The sequence below is a fragment of the Platalea leucorodia genome, assembly GCF_965183815.1.
Source record: "Platalea leucorodia genome assembly, chromosome: 11".
NCBI lineage: Eukaryota > Metazoa > Chordata > Aves > Pelecaniformes > Threskiornithidae > Platalea > Platalea leucorodia.
The window spans coordinates 19893303-19913351 of NC_138833.1; the positions used below are offsets into that span (position 1 = coordinate 19893303).

General features: G+C 43.3%; 1 protein-coding gene across 5 annotated transcripts; it reads right to left on the bottom strand.

The window, feature by feature from the left end:
- Positions 1-7: 7 nt before the first annotated feature.
- On the bottom strand, positions 8-20030 carry GEMIN5 (gem nuclear organelle associated protein 5). Of its 5 annotated transcripts, XR_014229495.1 has the most exons (29): positions 19850-20030; positions 19459-19613; positions 18194-18375; positions 17527-17678; positions 17183-17314; positions 16858-16990; positions 16237-16396; positions 15450-15662; positions 14630-14715; positions 14023-14117; positions 13245-13384; positions 12100-12173; positions 11541-11722; positions 11309-11448; positions 10689-10860; positions 10199-10426; positions 9585-9698; positions 9010-9138; positions 8326-8421; positions 7912-8049; positions 7223-7370; positions 6981-7100; positions 5904-6114; positions 5023-5280; positions 4173-4335; positions 2969-3545; positions 2426-2522; positions 815-1741; positions 8-507 (listed from the first exon to the last, which is right to left on the bottom strand). XR_014229495.1 is itself a non-coding variant. In XM_082324434.1 (28 exons), exons 1-28 carry the CDS (start codon positions 20010-20012, stop codon positions 1586-1588), a joined length of 4608 nt encoding a protein of 1535 aa, XP_082180560.1. In that variant the 5' UTR covers positions 20013-20030; the 3' UTR covers positions 8-1585. The 5 variants fall into 5 exon arrangements, 4 of the variants coding, with proteins under 4 accessions (XP_082180560.1, XP_082180559.1, XP_082180558.1 ...); XM_082324434.1 differs by having other exon boundaries at positions 8-1741; positions 13245-13381; positions 17183-17311; XM_082324433.1 differs by having other exon boundaries at positions 8-1741; positions 17183-17311.
- Positions 20031-20049: the final 19 nt, after the last annotated feature.

The window sequence follows — 20049 nt, forward strand, 5'->3', positions numbered from 1 at the left end:
TTTACCACTTACGATGTGCTACAGGGGTAGTTCTTTGTAAAATCTGCTTTTGAGCTTATTGTACAGTAGCTGATGAAAGCTGAGCTTAAGATCTCTTTGGGGGTCTTGTGTTCTCTTTCTGCTCGTCTCTCAGCACAGCTAGCAGCGTTGTGGAGCATTCTTTCAGTGCAGCATAGCCACTTAAAGTGACAAATCTCTCTTGCTCATCTGTCCTGCGTCAAGTTTTCCTGCTCCATCTAAACTCCAGTGGTTCTTGCTTAAAATGTAGGGAGGCTGTTTGGTTAAGCACTAGCTCCCCCTCCTGGCTTTCACGTACTTTGTACGGAATTCAGCAAGTTCAAGTTAGTGGCAACAGTTTTCCAGATTAACACATCTACCGAAGGATCTTCTTCTAGTATAACCCCTGGCCTTCATCTGCTGCTCTTCAAGTTGTTCCGAGGTGTTACTTTTTGGAGCAGGAAGGCTGCAGGTCTGCATTTTCACTGGAAGAATCTGGAACAGCTCCATCTGAAAAATCCATCCCTCCTACTTTTTTTCTTAAACAATAACCTTTATTGTACTTACAAACTTTCTAAATTCATGACCCCCCCATCCTACTATGAACTTTGCTGCTGCATTTCAAAACTTGCTTCTAGAAATTACTAAGATAGAGGCTATGTTCACTAAGGCTTATGCAGCCTTGTTCTTACAGGACAGGCAAAGCCTTCAGGTAAGCTGTAAGACCGGTCAAAATGTTGCGTGGGCAAGACTCCAGAATCTAGGATTGTTTTTGGCACTTCTAGAATAGCAGCTTTTCTAGAGAACTTGATAGTACCTCAAATTTACCATCACTGTAGCAGAAAGCAGTTTGTTCAGCCATGGATGTTGCCAAAAGCAGGGATTTCTCTTGACCTGGAGAAATCCTTCTCTCTTGCTAGTCATGCTGGAAACAAATATAAGAGATCTTGCCCTCCCTTTTATGTACAGGTGGCTTCACCACGTAAAACTAAACTAAGTCATAGCATGCACTTGTTTTATCTACTGAGTTTATGTACTACGTTTATCAAAAAACCCCAAAACAGGCTTATTCTTAATGCATTTGCCCTTGATTGATACTGATTTCTATCCATCAAATTAAAAGCCAAATCATGGTGGTAGAAGACTTTATTTAAAGGAGGGAAAATAAACTCACAATGCTTTTAAGAACAATACTGGCTTAAGGGTCAGTTTGCTTACGGAAACCATTGCTTTTCCCAAGGGCAGCTACTGCTCCTCCTCTGCTGAAAGACTGATATAGCTGCTCAAAACTGTTTCCCTTACATGTAAGTAGCAAGAGCTTTCATTAGGATAACTTCCACCAAATAGAAAAAGACTATACAAAAATCCTGTATACAGTTCAAGCCCACAACCTACTGCTTTTCAATTTTCTAACACAATCTCCTGAAGTAGTACTAGTTGATGACCCCAAGTGAGCCTGTATATAAACCTGATTTTTTGTAGTTTTATCCAAAATAACCACAGCCATCAAAACAAGCCTTCCTGAAGAAAGAACAGCCTTGGTCTTCGGCTGTAGGCAGCTCAAGGGAGACAGTTTGGTCTCAAAATGTCACGTCAAGAACCTCCTGCCAGCCTTTTTGTAAATACCAGCGCTACCGTGTTTCCTAAGGAGATCCAGCGCCTGTTCGTGTAGTTCCGGAGGGCACCGGGATCCAATGTGAAGGAGGACAAGGCAGCATTCCAGCACGTCGGGGAACGGGAAGACCTGCAAAAAAAGGAACATGAGGTGATGTCTACTCTTTCAATTATAATTGTTCAACTGCAACATATTCAGGCAGCCAGCTCTCTAAAGACACTGCTTTATAGTATCTTTGGAACAGATAGTCATGAGTCAGATGCATTTTTTTCCTCTTCTTTCAGTGTGTTAGCTCACATTTAACCAGGTTTGCCCCCTTGTGCACAATCACCGTGTTACCATCAAGTTATCAAATCACCACCTTTAGTTATATTATAGACTAGAGAACAGAGGGGATGAGACAGCCTAGGAAACATTGCTTTCAAACATGTGACGTGTAGTTTCTGCAGTTCCTAATCTATAAAGGCCACTTTATACCTTAAATTTCTGATTTCACTGTTTATCAAAACTGTTTTTGCATACGTAATTCTAAGTAGCAAAGGATTACTTTTAATATGCACGGGAGAGATTCATACAGAATATCCCACTGAGTTCGCCCATGCAGGAGCTTTACCTACACTTTCCAACTGCACAGAGAAAGTTACGCTTGAAAGAAAAATATCACCCTGATGCCATGTGTCAGTTCTCTCTCAAAATTGCCATAGGATCACAAAGTCAGTCGCTGTTCCTTACTTTCTGTATGGAAGGGATTCTGTGATGAGGCTGCCCTTACAAACAAGACTCTCTTTTTTTCAGAACCACAATGCCACTTACCTTTAAATTGTCTGGAAATTCTGCTAGTTTCTGCTTTGCTTTTAGAAGCTGCTTCGTTAGCTCAGGGAGCGTAATTGGTTCCTTTACTTCATCTTTACTGTCAAGAAAAGAGCAGGTGTCATGAGTAACTGTTTTGCTTAAATGACTGCATAGCCTCCCTCCTGTACAGGGAGCACAGAAAAGAGCTGGACAAGTGTTAAGCGCTCTAGCTCGTTCTTGCCAAAGTCCCAAATAATTGTTCGACAAAGAGACAGACCTCTTAGATCATGCCTGTCCTTTTCATTATCCTCCCTTTTACAAGCTGCCCTGTTTATTCACTGTACCAACACACCCTGTGTATCAGGAAGTTATTCAGCTGTAGCAAGTTTATGTACGTAGTAGTTCAGCCCCAGGGAAATGCAAGACTTTTGGGCTGTATGTTGAAGTGTCTCTGGGTGACAAGCTTGAGATTAGAGGCAATCTGAGCTAAACAAGAAAACTGCTGCACAAACACACAAAAAAAGCAATGCTTTTCAATCCATTCATTCTTGTTCTCAAGCTTACCAATTCATCTGGCTGCTGTCAGAGCACGGTTTGTCTGATTCAGTCTCTGAACTCTGCTGTAGGTTGCTTTCCTGGGTGCTTCCATTTGTGTTTTCCTGGAGATTGTTCCTCTGCTGCTGGTGCTGGCGGATCATATCTGCTAAAATCTGCTGGACCTCAGCTATATCTCTCTGGGTGTTCTGTAAAGCAGCAATCTCTTCTGAAAGAAGCACTTCGCAGCCATTCAATTTTGACTGTCCCTCTACCAAATCGACTGAGCTAGTTCTTGAGTCACTTTCTGTCTCACACCTATGAACTTCAGTTGTATTGCAGAGATTTTCATCCATCTCAACTGCAGTTTGATCAGGAGTTTCTTCAGAGGAGGACTGACCTGAAACGTAACTCTTCTCAAGAGCTGTCTGCTCACCGGGACACAGCACAGGATCCAAAACAGCCTTTTGCAAGACAAGGGAGTCTTTGGGTGGGTTCCACCACAGGTCATACAGCCGTTTGTAAGCCACAAAGCCCTCCAGACTTCTGCAAGCGTCCATGCTCTCAGAATTTGTGCTGTCCAGTTTGCGTCTTAGGTTATCACAGCCTAATAATGAAAAAAGGATTACAAATAGTTTATTGAGATTTCCAAAGAAAAAGACCAGATCTGGTAAATGAACGGCTATCCTGGAGACCCAAAGCAGAGATTTACTCAGATGCTGGCAGAGTGGTGCAGGAAGCAGAAACGCAGACATCTTTGGCGTCTTTTTAAACACAACGCTCAGTTCTAGCTAGCATGAGACTGCATGTTTTCATCATCTACAGCAGACTTCCTTGGTCCCAAGCTGCACATCAAGATAATTCACATGATCAAGAGCCGCAAAATAAACACACTGCATTCTCTGCAGAGAACGAAGGGAAGGGCCGGTTGGAGTGATTTGTAACTACGAGATGAACACAGCTTTCCAATGTCCTCATCTCCCTTACAGAATAGAATTTGCTCAGTTTCCTACATCACCCACAGCAGCTGACACTGCTGAGCTTCCTTCCACAGTCAGGAATTTTGATTGCCCAACGGCCCTTGCACTAGCCAAATTCCACAGGTTTCCGTATGTATGCGTATGTCTTGCTCCTTCCAAACATCATTATGCCTACTAATATTAAAGGACACACAGCTGGGCTTACAAGGAAGATCCATCGGTCAGTGCCAGGAGATACACAAGACGAGACTCACCTTCAGGAAGGATGATACTGCAAATCTCTTGCATCAAAGTGAAATTGCCAGCATCATAACTGCGGGTCACAGCTCCAAGAATACTTTTCACTGCCTCATCCCAGGTAGCAGTCTGATAGCTCAGGGCTGCAAGGGTCAGGTCATGGGAGATACGGAAAAGCACCTACAGGAAGCACCAGAGAGCATGATTAATAGTTTTACTGCAAAGTATGAATTACTCACAGCTTATGACCGCCGTGGAAGAGCTCAGAAGCACATGACTTAACCAAAAGCAATTTTAACGACAATGCAATTTACATAGTCTCCTTCATGCAGGAGATACAGCGCTTTTACATCACTTGTAACGGTAAAAGCAGCAGCTGCGCTTGCATGTGTCCTGCTAAACAGATGAGAACTGGGAGTACACCAAAGGTCAGTGACTCACTGTGGTCAGAGAGAAGGGCTGCAGGAGCACCAGCCTACGAACAGACCTTCTCAACTCCAGGATATTTTAACAACGAGCAGCCCTGCCTCTCCTAACAGTTCAACACAAAACCCTGAACCGCTGCCAAGACTACTCAGCTATGCCAATCACTCCCACCCGGCCAGCACCTCTCCGTGATCGCAGTGCTCATCACTGACACCACATCAGTTCTTACCCTGCACAGAAACAAATGCAGAAACAAACCGGTGGCTATGCAAGCCGTCCCAGCTGCCTGTCATCTACTTCTCCCAGACTAAAACCTCGTCCTGCAGCAGGGTGCAGACATCAGTCCGCTGGGAATGGCTGGCACAACACCACAAAGTGGCTGCGTTTCACTGCGTATGCCATGGTAAAGCTTAGCGTGTGTACAGATCTAAATCCATTTACCTGCTTTGGGGGTGTGTTGCTGGTAGAAGGAGGATGCTCAATACTGTGCAGCTGCTCCCGTGCACATGTGGCTTGCTCAGTGGTGTCCATGCCCAATACATTCTGCCACACTTCGATCACCATGTCAAAAAATGAGGCCTCTCTGTTCAGCTCCCAGCTGTGATAACAGGGAGGCACCAGGCTCTTTCGGTCACAGGGATTTCTTTCACTAAGGCACTTGCAAAGCAGTTCGTTAAGGCAGAAAACAAGTCTTTGTCCCTTTAACAAGAAAAACAAGACAAAGAGCACTGAGCTGCTGCTAAAAGAAAAACAATCCCTTACCTGCCCGCAGCAGGTAGACAAATTTAAGAACGTCGTGGCTAGTAGCAGCTTGTTGGTGATATAGACTGTTTCACAGCTGCAGCTACCATAGAACAATGCTGATAGACTCACAGACCCTAAAGTCAGAAAGAAACCTCAGAACAAGCTAAGCTAGCCTTCTGCTTCTCAGTCTGCACAAAAACGAATTTCTGGATTAAGCCTCCAGCAGATGGACTTACGGTTAGCTCATTTGATCCTTTAATGTAAACAGCAAATACTTTCCTTCACTTCTTTCTTCTTATGATCAGTATTACATACTTAAAAAAAATCCCACTCTTCTCAACTACCTCTGAGATAACTAACAAGCATAGAGCTCCCCACCACGGGCCCTCTGCCTCTGCAAAGGCACGTGCTTTTTCACAGGGTCGTTGCAATAAACTTCTAGAAAAGTACTTTGAAGCAAAACCAGCTCAAAGGACTACCTGTGAGCTATTAACATATGGGAAGTGATGCCAAGTTAATCAAGTTAACCTGGAGAGACACAATGCTAAAGAAAGCAGAAAGGAAACGACCAGACTCACAAATAAAGTTTTATGTTGCTGAAGGACTTCCTGAGCTCCCACCCAGTTCCGGGATAGCAGCAGGTCTTGGGCGCATCTGAAAGACAAAGTTGCTGACAACTCCTCCTCTCCAGACACCAGCGCAAGCTCAGCAGCAGTTTTAAGGGATGTCGCATCCCCCTTTTTTGCCAACACCTTAACTGCGTCATAGGGTGAGGAAGCCCCCAAATAACTGAAAAGAGATAAAAGTAAATCAGCTTGATTAGTGCTAAGATATCGTTTTTAAGTTGTATGGCAACACAACAGCACAAACATACAAATGAAGATAAACCTGCATTTTCCACAGGTTCTCAGAGCTCTCATCACTTTGCCTTACCAATGTTTGTACTATAGACATGGTGCCTGATCTGCTGCAAAGCTATGGACGGAAAGTCACAGAGCCTAATAATCTGGAGTGAAACCTCTGGTGGTGTCCACACCACACACGACTTGGATGAGAAATAGAAATAAATAGATTCAAGAGACAAAGGTTATCTGCAGTAGTTTATCCCTACTGCATTTCTCTGGATTTCATCCAAATCCTTTCACAAGTGTAAACACCCTCAAAAATGCCAGAACCGAAATCAGCATCAAGCAAAGGACACTATTCCAGCCAAAATATTTCAAGCGTTATTAGTAATTTTGGTAGTCACAAATTTAAACACTCTAGTTGGAGGAAGATAAGCCAGTGATTAGGCTATTAGCTAAGGCCTCAAGAAACTCAAGATGAACTCTTGCGCTGCACATTTCCAGCGGAAAGGCTGGAAACATCACATAGTCTTCTCATATACATCCTAATCTTAGTCTTGCTAGACTAGTTTTCAAAGACTTCCAGTAATGTCTATGGAAAGAGATGGCTCTGCTGTAGTATGGCACTTGGGCCTTCTGCTCTGAACTGCCCTCTGGAGCTTCTGGAGGGAGCCTACTGAGATCAGGCCCAGAAAGCACCTCAGACAAATAACGACCAGACTGGTTAACAGATTTCAGCTGCTACAAAACCAAGAACCTTCTTTGTTTCAGGCATGGAACTAATTCTGTCTTCTTGCCAGTAACACTCACCATTTGGCGGCCATGGAATAATGACCATCTTTCTCTAACAGAGCTGCCCAACTGGTGTAGAGATCCCTCAGAATTGGATCTTCTGGACGCAACCTGGCCTTAGCAATTACAATTGCTTCCCTAATGCACATAAGAGAAACCAGACCGAAAAGTTAATTGACTGTGCACAAAAAGTGAACCAAAATGTCAAATCTAACCCACCAGAAACCAAGAGCAAATCCTAAACATAAATATACAGCCACCTGTAAAAATGGTTCACTTTCAGGAGCTCGACAGCCTCATACACTTTATGGATGGACAGGAGATGGGAGGCAGCCTTCACATACTGCTCCTGAAAACACAGCTGCTTCACAAAGGCTTCTACTGTCCAAACCCAGGCCTGATATCCAACTGCAAAAGAGAAGGCAGTACAATTGGAGGCAAAGTTTTAAAACTGGAAGAATTCCTGTGGGATGACATCATCACTGGTTTATTCAACGTGTACCTCTTCTCTGCTCCAGATTAGTTTCTTCACCATCCTAATACAAGCCAATGAGGCAATGAAACAGGGCAGAGCTAGGGCTTGAACACGACTGTAGGGCTTCACTACCAGTAAAATAACTTCAAAGCATATTTAAACCAACAGCAAGCTGGAAGGACTGCTACACAGTACAAAGAACTAACTCTGTGCTTGGAAGGATGGGCCTGCTCCTTCAAGAAGTCCCAAAGGAAACCACTCTACTTCCTGCTATCCCAACCTAAGGGTGCTTCTCAAACACCCAGGTCTTTGTCATAATAGGATATGCTTTGTGTTTGATTTTTGTTATCAGGCAGTTAAAGAAGCAGCTTCCTCCCAGTCTGGAACAACCATGAGTTTCCAGCCCAGAACAATCAGAACGAGGCTACCCTTCGCAGCTAATCATCTGCTTACGTGTTACAAGAACAAACATACCCATGGGTGAGATTGCTACCAGCTGGTCTGTTAGCTCTCCCCTCTCAGCAGCTGCCTGGAGGACACCCTTCATATCTCCTTTCCACAACATAAGCTGCTGAAAGAGCTCCGGATGCCCATTCTCCAAGTGATGTTTTCCTGTTGGAAGCAAACACACTTCCTATCAGCATGAGTGCAACAGCATTATTTGCCATAGTAAAATAACTTGGCAAAATGAGATTATTCACGTTTAAGGTATTGCAGGTTTGCATCTGAAAGATGTAAAAACTATTTGGGAAAAATAGGTCTTTTCTTCTTTTCACACAGACCCGCATTCTTAATCCACAGTAAAGAAAATGCAAGTATTTTTCCCATTCCTTGAATGTCACAGTTACAATGGACATATTGTCAAAGCGGATTCCTTATTCCACTTACCTTCCACATCAATCATCTTGTGCAGAGAAGCCCTGTCTGTGAACAGCCCCAAGTGGATGCGATCCTTGAGGTCAGGGGACACATCTTCATTATTATCTAACGCAGATAAAAAGAATGAATGAAAGATTTGGTACAACTCTGGGAACTGGGACCTGCCAAGTGACTGTACCACTCCATTACGCTCAACTGTTGGCAAATACTTTCATCTTCTGCTTTCTCTCCTGTATAGCAGATTTAACAATTTGCAGATCAACACTTAGAACTTGCATCGAAGTTTGATTAGAAGGACCACGTTCGTGCAGAACATTCATTCTAAATCAAACACAGCACGTTCCTTTGCATGCTCTAAGGAACAATACTGTGAGAATACAAACATCTCTCTCATAGCTTATTTTCTCCTGCTCATATTATACTTCTGAAGGTGAAAAACACTTTGCAGGTAGGCAGACAATCCTACCCTATCTCCACAACATATGAGCCTACTCAAAACCTGTCTGGAGCAGCTAGAGAGTGCTGAAACACTGCAAGAGAAGTTAGATAAGAGACCACAACTAGTCACGCACTTTGATAAAGGTAAGGATTTTAAAAAAATAATGCCTAGTGGTCAAAGTCAAGTCCTTAGACACATGCTTCCGAATACTTTAGAGGACCTACCCTGTAAGTATTTTAGTATTAGACTGATACCTTTGTTTTTCAGACATGTAGCCAGCCTCAAGCAGTCCTGATGCAATTCGTCTTTTGATCTGTGATCCATGAATGTGCTGAAGGGTAGAATAGAACGAGGCTTCCTCTTCTTCAGAGAGGCATCAAGAGCTGAAAAATCAGACACATTTTAGTCACTGCTGCACAGTTACAAGAGTCTCCTACAGTAGAAGTCTCTAATGTATTCTAAAACCCTCTCTTCCTCACAGAGGAAAACAAAACCCAGGTGCTTAAGTGCCACATGCATCCCTCTTATGACAACTCTGACTTTTGAACACTGATCAGTTTGCATATTTTTCTGCCCATCTTACCTGGAATGAAACTAGCAACTAAAAGGCAGTATCTAAGCCCACGTTAAATTAACTACTCAATTGACCTGACAAGCAGGGCAAATAAAAGATGAAACTTAAAACCTTTAAGTTTTTAAAAGCATGCTCTTCTTCCTCTGGCACTTATTTGGTGTCACATTCGGAAGGGAAGCTGCAGCCAAACAGAAGCCTAAAATGAGAAACTCTGCCTTGATGCAGGACTGTTAAAAGCCCCTGAAACATACTAACTTGGTTTGTCTTTAGGTGGATCCTTTTTCACAGGAATGGCTTTCTGGGTCACAAAAGGCTTTGGCAAGCTGAATGAAGAATAATCATATGCAGGTGAAGATGTATCCTTGGACACTGTGAAGTGATAAAAAAAAGGAAAAACAATACATGGAAAAGCGCATAGCAGAATACTTGACATATTCACATTCTACTACATTATTTTCAAAATATAAAGAAACCAAGCTTTGCTTTGCCATAGAACTTAATAGCTTTTTAGGAAAAGGAAATATTAAGAAAACATTACAGAACTGTCAGAAAGCTAAATAAGATGTCAACAGACACTAACAAAGGTCCAGCAATATTTTAAGATTTATCACCAGAAGGCAACACTGATCAAAAATGACACTGTTTCAACTTAACTTTGTTTGTTAGGCCAGAATATTCTTATTTTAAGACAATTAGTCCCAAACTAGTTCAGAAAATTATAAAAACCATTCCAGAACTGTACTTCCTTCAAGTGGACTATTTAAATAAAACCATATTATAAGAAAATCTGCATGAAAATATTAAACTTAGTGATGCTCTGAGGGCTAAACAGTCTGGGAACCATTGAACTGAGATGATTTGATTATTACCAGTCATGGAGACTTTATCGGGCAACTCTGCCTCCTGAGCTTCTTTTTCTCCTTCATGGTCCGACACTCCATTTTCCTCTAGCAACATTTCCTTCGCGCTCTCATCTCCATTCATGGCATCACTTAGATCCTGCTTGGCTGGACTCTTTCCTATAGGCTTTTTCTTCTTCTTGGTTTTGACTTTCGGTTGCATACTTCGTTTTTTCTCTAATTCTATACTCTTTTTGCCTGTAAAAGGTTGCAAAAGTTACCCTGATATTATCTGTAGAGATTTTTAGTGTATTAGCTGTCTGTCTCTCAAGATCAACATTTAGTTTCCAAATATGGATCCAACTCAATTTAAACCTAGGCATGGTTTATTCCTGAAGAGGTAGCAGGCAGATTTGGAATTCAGCATAAGAACTTATCATACCCTTTCAACATGGCAACCCTCTCTTTCCCAGCTCCAACATCATCTTCAGGAAAGGATCTTCTGTTTGAATATACTTACCCTGAGGAGGCCGCGTGTGCTCCTGTTTTGAGATGTGCCATTTGTGAACAGAAAAATCATCTGCTCCTGTATAAACAGCATCTGAATCCACTGGTGACCACTGGACACTCAGCAGCCGGCCCTGGTGCCCACGATAGTTGCAGAGTGGCTCTTCCTTCATAACATCCCATACCTTATAAACAAGAAAGAAATCCAATTACTCAGAGTCTCATCTTCCCCTAATACTCTGCATTTTCTCTTCAGTGACTTGCACTTGTAGGAGCTTCTCTTTCAGGGCATTTGCACAGGTACTTCAAATACCAACATGCAAATGGAGAAAATTCAGGGCTTCCTTTGTTTGCATCGATACATTTGCATAACATCTTTCTTTTTTAAGGATCCAAAAGTGCCAATTTGAAAACTATAATGACTGGACTTACAAATCAAAACAAAAACATAGGGATACCTGCACATCAGGTATCCAGAACCAGGAGATGGTTACCAAGGGTAAATTTGCAGTACTTCAGTAGTTCACCTCACAAGAGCAGCTTTGCTGTTTAGTCAGCTCGGTTCTAAACCACTGTAGAATGGATGATTTGAAACTAAAAGAAATACACTTCTGAGTGGCTGTGGAGCAATACCTGTGCAGTGCCATCATAGCAAGCAGATACTAATCTTCCCTCATGGTGGGGGCTCCAAGAAAGACTTGTGATTTTAGCTGTGTGCCCAGCCAGAGTTCGAAAAGGCTCTGTTATTGTCAAAGGACTTTCTGGAGTGCTCTCTGAAAGAAAAAAGAAAAGGATCAAGTATGGCCAGCAAGACAAACCATGAGTAAACCAAAACAAGATTGGAATATAATCTGCAAACCATTACCTACGACGCTCTTCAGATTATGCACATAAATAGTGGCATTGATTGAGCCTGAAGCTATCAAGTAACTCAGCTCTGGCTGGCTCCCGTGCTCGTGATGCCAACGAATAGCGTTAATCAGTTTATGATGTTGCTGGATAGTGCAGAGCAACTTCAAGTTTGGCGCCTGAAATATTTCAATTGAGCTGAAATGTGAGAACAACAATGTAAGAAATCCACCAGTCACTGAAAATGGGATTTTTTTTATTATCCGGCATGAGAAGAATGACAGACCATGAAACAGAGTAACTAAAAGAGTTTTTCTTTTCTGGATTCAACTCAAACCCTTGTTTCATACATCAGCAAAAGTGCGTTTTAACTGTGAGTGGATCCTTGAAAAATCATTTAACATGATGTGGATCCTCCATGCCAAGAGCGGCTAAACCAAATAATAGCAAGGAATACTTTATTATCACAAGTCAAATACACTGGCAGTGAAAGAACAAACCAAGGCAACAAAAAGTATGTTTGCTTCGCTACAGTGATTCTAGTCAGGATCAGCACATACACAACTGAAACATACCCATCTTCATTGCCAAGAGCCAAGAGTTTGCCATCTGGTTTCCAGCTGATCTCTGTACGCGCAGGCAGTTTGTGCTGTAGAAAGAAGACACAACTGTTGCCAAAAACTCTTTAAATCTCTCTTGCATGCATTCAACAGAGCAAGACTGGCAACTGCACGGAGTTGCAGTCAGTCTGCAAAGTCACAAAAGGGTCCATTGCATTTTGTAGCAGTGACATAAGCTTAAGCAATTAAGGACTGAATGAACGGATGCAAGAACCAGTGGTAATTTTTATCAGTTCAGTGAAACGCCTCAAAGGAAGTCTGTCTGGATTCCAAGAGGACATTGATGCTCGATCTCCTTATGCTCCTTGGAAAGCCCCAGACATTGCAAGCAAATTCTATCATCTTTCAAAAGAAATCAAAGTTTACTTGTAGTTACTTCTATTCTTTCTAATTCAGATGAAAGCTTACAATTTAGATACAGTGGACTTACACTGACTTAAAGCAACTGAAGATCTAACCCGCTTCGCTTATTTTGTACTCTCAACTCAGAAATGACTGATGGTACTTGAGAAGATGCTATGGTCAGTTATCACCAACCACTCTGTTATTAGCTGCAGCGTAAAGGGAAACAGACTCCTGCAAAATCATGACTGCCTTTACTGCAGAATTTATTTGAAAAAGTTAACATTTGAAACGAGAATTAGAGAAGTTGAGATAGTTAACTCATGCATGCCCACCACGTGATCTAAGCTCTGATGTTATCCAGGATATTACTTCAAGTGCTTTGGAACTGGAAAGCTCTGTATGAACTAATTATTTTAAATAGCCACACACAGCTTTAAAACCAAACTCTACTGCAATTTAACTTTTCTGGTTAAGTAAATTACACAGTAGAAAATTAAGTGATGCCAGGAACAGATGTGCCATGTTGACATTGGGGGAAAAAAAGACCCTTTTTCAGAGGCAAACACATAAATGGTTTAAATAGTTTTTGAGTCAAGAGGTGTCTCTGAAGTTCATCTGTGGAGACTGCAGGTTCAGATTTTTTATTTGTTACAGATATATCATGAAGGCAAAACCAGAAACCTACAACTACAAGGCCATAGAAACTATGACATGGTTACCACGAATCCATAAAATCCCCTCAAAATCATACTCACTTTGATTGAATTAGTGTCTCGGATGACTTTGTTAATGTCATTTGCCTCTCCATTAAGCTTCCATGGGTTGTGTTGAAAAACAATACCTTCTCCAGCACAACTATATAAAGTTACAGAGGGCTGTTCACCATCTCCTCCTGCTAACAGAGAAAAAAAGCTAAATATACTATGTTCTTCATCAGTCTGCCCAGAAGTAATCACTCCCACTATAAATCAAAACAGTCTTTTAAAGGACTATATACATGCTTCAATTGCCTGTGATCCGGCAGCAAGAAATTCTCACAAAACAATCCTCTGAAAGGCCCTCTCATTCCTCCCAACAGCTCTCTCCATAGCACAATCACTGCAAGCATTAAAATTCTCTTTAGGTTTGCTCCTTAAAAAAATTCAAGTTGTGTAAGAAGAGCTAATGGAGCTGTTCTGTTTAGTTCAAATGGTAGAAACATACTTCTGGAGCTAAGGAACCCATATTTGATCCAACGCAGTTACTGCAGAAAGCCTGTGCTGGTCCGTAACACCCTGAAGTAAGCACAGCAGTGTGGTACGCCACTCCCACCTATTTCTTGAAGCTACCAGAATTCAAAAACTGGAAGATTGTTTTGGTCCCTTGTGAAACTATTAACAATTCCTCAAGCAGAATGCATTCTTAGCTGCTAGAAAGGACTGCTACCAAGCAAACGGGGCTCCTTTTCCTAAGAAGGGAGGGCATACCAACTTCGTGGCATCTGCGTGCTCTGCATGGATGTTCTGCTTTGTCACAAGGCGTTGGAAGACTCACCAGAAGACAGAGGAGGAGTCGGAGGCCCCCAGGCTAACGTGTATACAGTCTTCTTGTGGTAAGTACTGGAGATCTGAGGTGGCTTATTCTTAGCACTGGGCAGGAAGATAAAGAAGCGGGGGCAGTCAGATTTCAGCAAAGGGAAATAAAAAAAGAAAAAAAAAAATCAAACCAACATATTTCCAGTAGTGAGAACAGACACCAGGTGCTTTAACAAACTAAAGCCATGGCTCAACCAAGCCTTCTTTAACATCTCCTGTAGGACACTATGAAAATCATAACAGAACTGTCCTGACCTTCACCTGCCTGTTGCTCTTCATTCTCTGAAAATGTCTTTCTGGCTAAAGTTTTTCTTGACTGATGCCCTCCCACAGGTGAACTCTGGTCATGCAATTTTAAGTTTTCCTTAAGTAAAGATTACCTTAGAAGCTAGCAGACATAATGGAGAGATTAAAAGATGCACTGAAAATCCAACTGTTTGACTAGTTTTAATTTAATTCAACTCTTGTCTAACAGTAAAGTATGCCTCAGGAAAGACCACGCCACCTACGCACGGGAACACACCAGCAGGATCTGACACTAATGAATCTGAAAGCTACTTTCTTACCTGCTGGAGAAAGTGTCAAATATGCCAACTTTTCCATCATCTGTTCCAAACGCCAAGCAGCCTTCCTTAGTTGGATGCCAGGCTAACTGCAAGCAAAATAGAAAGAGACCCATAATGACACAAGCTACAGACACTTTATTTCTAAATAATAAACAAAAGGAAAGCACTGAAACTGATGACCAAGCATCATCCCTTATACCCACCCTTCCAACTACAGCCACTTGATTTGATCACATCGCTATGAGTATCAAAGGCTTTCCCTCTACCAGCCATCGTGGGGTAAGACAAAAGGGACTAAAATCATTAAAATACTATTTGACATCTACATTACAAAATAGAAATGGAGAATATTGTAGGATGATGAGAAAACTTTTGGTGTGAACAAGAATAACTACCATGTTTTACTGCTGCCAGCAATTTTACCAGGCTGGTAAAACCCAAACTGAATACATCCGTGTCGGTTTTTGTGCGTGTCAAACTTCCTAGCAGAGTAAGGGAAACCATGGATGAAGCAAGGAAGGATCACAAAGGAAGACAAAAGTGAAAGAATAATGTAACAGCCACCTGGACTTCAGCTGATTTTCACTAGAGGTAATGCAAGCATCTAGGGCTGTAAAAAGGTCTAAAAATTTGTTGCCAGATTCTAAAACGTATTGTATACCAAATGAATCGAGTACAAAAGGAACAACTTGGCTTTATATATTTTTAGTTGGGAAAAACCTTCTTCAGAGTGAAAGAGAAAGAAAAATATTCTTGAAAGAAAAAAAAATGGAGTGAAAAGAGACAAGGAAAAGAAAAAGAGAATCAAAAGCACACTTACTGCTGTAACCTTGGACTTTATGCTTTGCCAGAAGGTTTTAACATCATAAATATTGTTCATGGACAAAGTATTCCACACCCGGATCATGCTGTCCCCAACACCTATGGCAAGACAGCCTGTGTCCACAGGGGAGAAGGCAAGACTATAGACAAATCCCCCAAGCGAGGGCATGGTCCAGCTACAATCGAGAGTTGATAGGTCCCAGCACTTGACCTGAAGAAAATTTAAGGAACAAGGAATGGTTAAATGTAGAGTGACTACAGGTCTGACAAGGAAAAACAAAGCACGAGTGAGACGGAAAATGGAAGGGTCAAATTCAAGGCTTGACATAGTGTGTGATCTGCACCCAGAGGATTACATGTCACAGACAGGGCTGTAATAGTTGGAAGACTGTAATGGAATGGACAAAATGACTGTATTTTGATACTATGGTCCTCTTCTGACTTCAAAATAGGAGGCGCTCTGCTGCCTGTAACAGGCAAAAAGTTAAAAAAAAACCCCAAACCTTTGGTTTGTACGAGTAAATGATTTTAAGAAGGAAAAATAAAATGAAGCATACAGGAAAAAGAGACAATAAGATCCTTTTACTAAATGCTCACCATTCCGTTCATAAACTAACAAAAATCTACACAACCTGTGCTCAGAACAAATGTTAAGCAATGATGTCATCAAATGCTGCAATAAACCCACTTCAAGAGAAAATATGTGGCCCTAAAAGGGGTAGCCTTGCTCAGTTAAACTGTATAGGTATTGCTATTTTTATGTTAATTTTATAAATGGTTCTTACATCTCTGTCCATTGAAATGGAAAACAGGAGCTCTTTGTCCTGATGCTTCACAGAACACAGATTGAAGACAATACGGGAGTGATTTTGTCCTTCTGAAGATCCTAGAAGTGTCCACTTGCGTTTTCCAGATTGGGTCAAATCCCAGAGCAGCAGTTCTCCTCTGCAAAATTTAAAGCGTGTACTTCATTGTTCACTTCAAAAGAATAATATAGGCTATATATATTAACTATATGCTGCAAGTGCAAGAGTAATACAGCTAGACACACATCCGCTCCATGTGCCTATACCAGATACACACACGCAAACACCACCCTACAAATGATATCCATAGTTAACCACGCTGAAAACTGACGTGTCATCTTCTCCCAGCAGATGGGCAAAACCACAATTAATACCATTAGCAGTCAATATTCAGTTAGATTATCAGACAAATTATGGAACAAACAGCAGTTTTCTAGAAGTCTGAACTCCCACTTTAACTCTTGGCCTGTCTTCTCTGCAGTTATACTGGGAAGGAAGGAGGAAGGGGGCGTCAACGTTTCCTACCCAGTTCTTCCTTAAGTGTCAATACATGAATCTGCAATTACCGACGGTCCGCAGGCTGCTGTGTGCCCTACTTACCCAAAACCGCTGGATACAATTTCTGTGGAACGACCAGGCGGCCAGTGAACAGTCAGCCAAATGCGCTCTTTAACAGCAGGATCAACAGCTCCACCTCTTCTCTTCGTGGGTGGCAACTTCAAAGTCATTACACCTAGGGAACCAAGAGGGATCACCTAGACCTAGTACATCCAAATTCTGAGAGAAAAAGAAGTCCCGAGAATCTGAAGCTTTAAGTACGCTCCCCATGCTTTAAACTATCAAGTTAGCAAACGAAGGCTGCAGTTAGAGAAGAACTCTTCCACCATACTGTTATTGTTTATCTCACGTTATTAATCTTACTTACTTCTCCCTCTAGTACAGCTCCATATTCGTATGGTCTGATCTTTGCTTCCCGAGGCCAGGTAACAACCTTTCTTCGTGGCTGTGTCCTGTGTCAGCTCCCCATTTGGAACTTGACCTTCCTCTGAAGGAACTACTGAATACCATTGAAGTCACATTATTATACTTTGAAATTCAAAGCTTTATAGAAATTAACTGAAAACATATTGATTTGTATCAGAACATACTTTACTGAACCTATCAGTTGCCTCTGCTTAGCTACTTACTGACTTTCTGTAAGGAATTCAATTCTCTAGAAGGACATTTACATGAACTAAAAATCACAAACTATTAATCACTTCTACATACCTTGGAGCTCATCTTGCCAAGCAGGCAACCTTTCTTCACCAGGGACAGGGCACCAGGCCAGACAATGTATTTCATCGTCATGGCCTCTTAGCCGATGAAGTACTTCTCTTTTCCTGCTGATATCAATTACAACCACCATGCCATCCTTGTAGCTAAAAAGAGAGATTTAAATTAACGAAGAGATTCTTGGGTCCTTGTGGAAGAATATCTGACTCGATTTCTGAGCTCTTTACCAGGATCACCATCACCGTGTTACAGCACAGAAGCCAAATCACAAGCAGCAATGGGACTAACAGATTAATGGTCAACGGGAGCTCCAGTATAGCACTGGTGTACCTGCAGCTGCCTTTTCAAGAAGTGCAAGCAGTACGTTTGGCTTCAAGAATGACAGCAATTCATTAGCAATACAGCTTTTGGTCAAGTCTAATTAAAAAATAACAGTTTTAAGAAACTTCAAAGATGCAAGACAAACCTGGACCCTTACGCTGTTATGGATTTCTGTCTTGCAGGTCTATCAAATCTAAATGTTATTTCTGATTTGTTGTATACCAGAAGAAAAAAACAGCCACCAAAACCTCTTAAAGTTAACCTTACAACTGTATAGCAAAAATTCACAATAAGGTTCTTGCAGAAGAAGAATGGAAATCAAACCGTAATGAATATTTACCCAATCGCCACCAGGTTTTCATGATGAGGAGAACAAGTGAGACAAAAAATTGTCCGAGGCTCCGGGAAGAACTGCTGGCTGTCACTTCTGTTGTGCCAGTAACAAACAACGATACCTTTTTCATCACCGGATACAATCAGATCTTTCACAAGAGGTGACCAGTGCAATGCCGAGATTGCGTTCTGAAGGAAGAGAATTGAATACTTTTAAAGCTGTCTTACTGCCCTCTAACACAGAGTAACAGGCAGAAAATAATCTGCGAGCGCTCCCCAGCATCAGCTCAGTTTGTAATAAAGTGTTTCAGTTCTTTTGGGCTTTGGCACGATTGCGGTATTTGCTGATATGGTATCCTGAGTCACAGTAACGGTTCAAATGTGTGTTCTCAGCCTGTCCTGTGTGGAACAATAACTTAGAATTATAGAATGCTTTGGGATGGAAGAGACCTTTCAAGCCCATCCAGTCCATCCCCCTTGCAATGGGCAGGGACATCCACAACCAGATCAGGTTGCTCAGAGCCCCGTCCAGCCTGGCCTTGAATGTTTCCAAGGATGGGGCATCTCCCACCTCTCTGGGCAACCCCTTCCAGTGTTTCAGCACCCTCATCGTAAAAAATTTCTTCCTTGTATCTAGTCTGAATCTACCCTCCTTTACTTTAAAACCATCACCCCTTGTCCTGTTGCAGCAGGCCTTGCTAAAAAGACTAACCCCATCTTTCTTGTAGGCCCTCTTTAAGTATTGAAAGGCTGCAATAAGGTCACCCCGCAGCCTTCTCTTCTCCAGGCTGAACAACCCCAACTCTCTCAGCCTCTCTTCACAGGAGAGGTGCTCCAGCCCTCTGATCATTTTTGTGGCCTCCTCTGGCCCTGCTCCAACAGCTCCATGTCCTTCCCGTGCTGGGGACCCCAAGGCTGGACACAGGGCTCCAGGGGGGTCTCCCCAGAGCAGAGGGGCAGAACCCCCTCCCTCAAAAACTTGCTGAAAAGATTTTAAGCGAGCTGGGTTAGAGGCAACGAGCGCGCACTGCAAGCATACTTGCTTACTGAGGCTTTGATGTTAACCAACAGCTTATGAAGGCGATGTAGCAACGCTGCAGCCCTAGGGCTGGAAAAAACCGCTGGCCAGAGGCATTCAGCAGCTCTAATTTAACCGGGTTTGAAAATCACCTTTGCTCAAGTAACATCGCCCTGCTTTGCGTGCAAGACCTAAAAGCACCCCCGCCCCCCCGAGCCCTCTCCGCCTCACCCTCCCGGTGCCGCGCTCCCCACCTGGTGCAGGCCGTGCTCCGCCACCGGCGCCAGCCCCGCCGTCTCCCAGATTTTGACGCTCCCGTCGTCGGAGCTGCTGGCGCAGAGGCTGCTCTGCCCGGGGCACTGACAAAAGGCGAACCCGGAGATCCTGTCCGTGTGCCCGATGAGCTCTCCTGCACCGACAGCAAGAGACACCGCGGCGGGACCCTCGGTGAGCGCACGGCACCTTCCGAAAACCGACACCGCCCCCCCCCCCCCCCCCGGCGCTCCCGCCGCCCCACGTGCCCGAGCGGCGCACGGCGGCTCCCGGCGGAGGGGGCGGCCCCGCGGGGCTCCTATAAAAGCCGGGCGGCTCAGGGAGGGCCGCCGGCAGGCCCGAGGTTCCCGCAGGAGCGGGTCGTGGCGGTACCGTAAAAGGTGGGTGCGGAGGCACCACCGACATCCAGCAGGCAGACGCGGTGCCTCGCCGCGAAGCCGAAGAGGCGGCCGTCGCTGCTGGCGTCGCTGCAGCGGCTGCTGTACCAGTTGGGCGAGGCGGGCAGGACCCGCACGCCCGCCGCCGCCGCCGCCATCGCCCCGGGCCGCGCCGCACCGCGCCTCCCGCCACAC

Excerpts from the sequence above, each read along its gene's own strand:
- GEMIN5 (XM_082324431.1), bottom strand. The coding sequence starts at position 20,012 with ATGGCGGCGGCGGCGGCGGGCGTGCGGGTCCTGCCCGCCTCGCCCAAC. Across the intron at positions 15,663-16,236 it reads CCATTTCAATGGACAGAGAT|GTCAAGTGCTGGGACCTATC; the intron begins GTAAGAACCATT and ends AATTTTCTTCAG. Across the intron at positions 13,385-14,022 it reads GACTCCTCCTCTGTCTTCTG|CAGGAGGAGATGGTGAACAG; the intron begins GTGAGTCTTCCA and ends TTTCTCTGTTAG.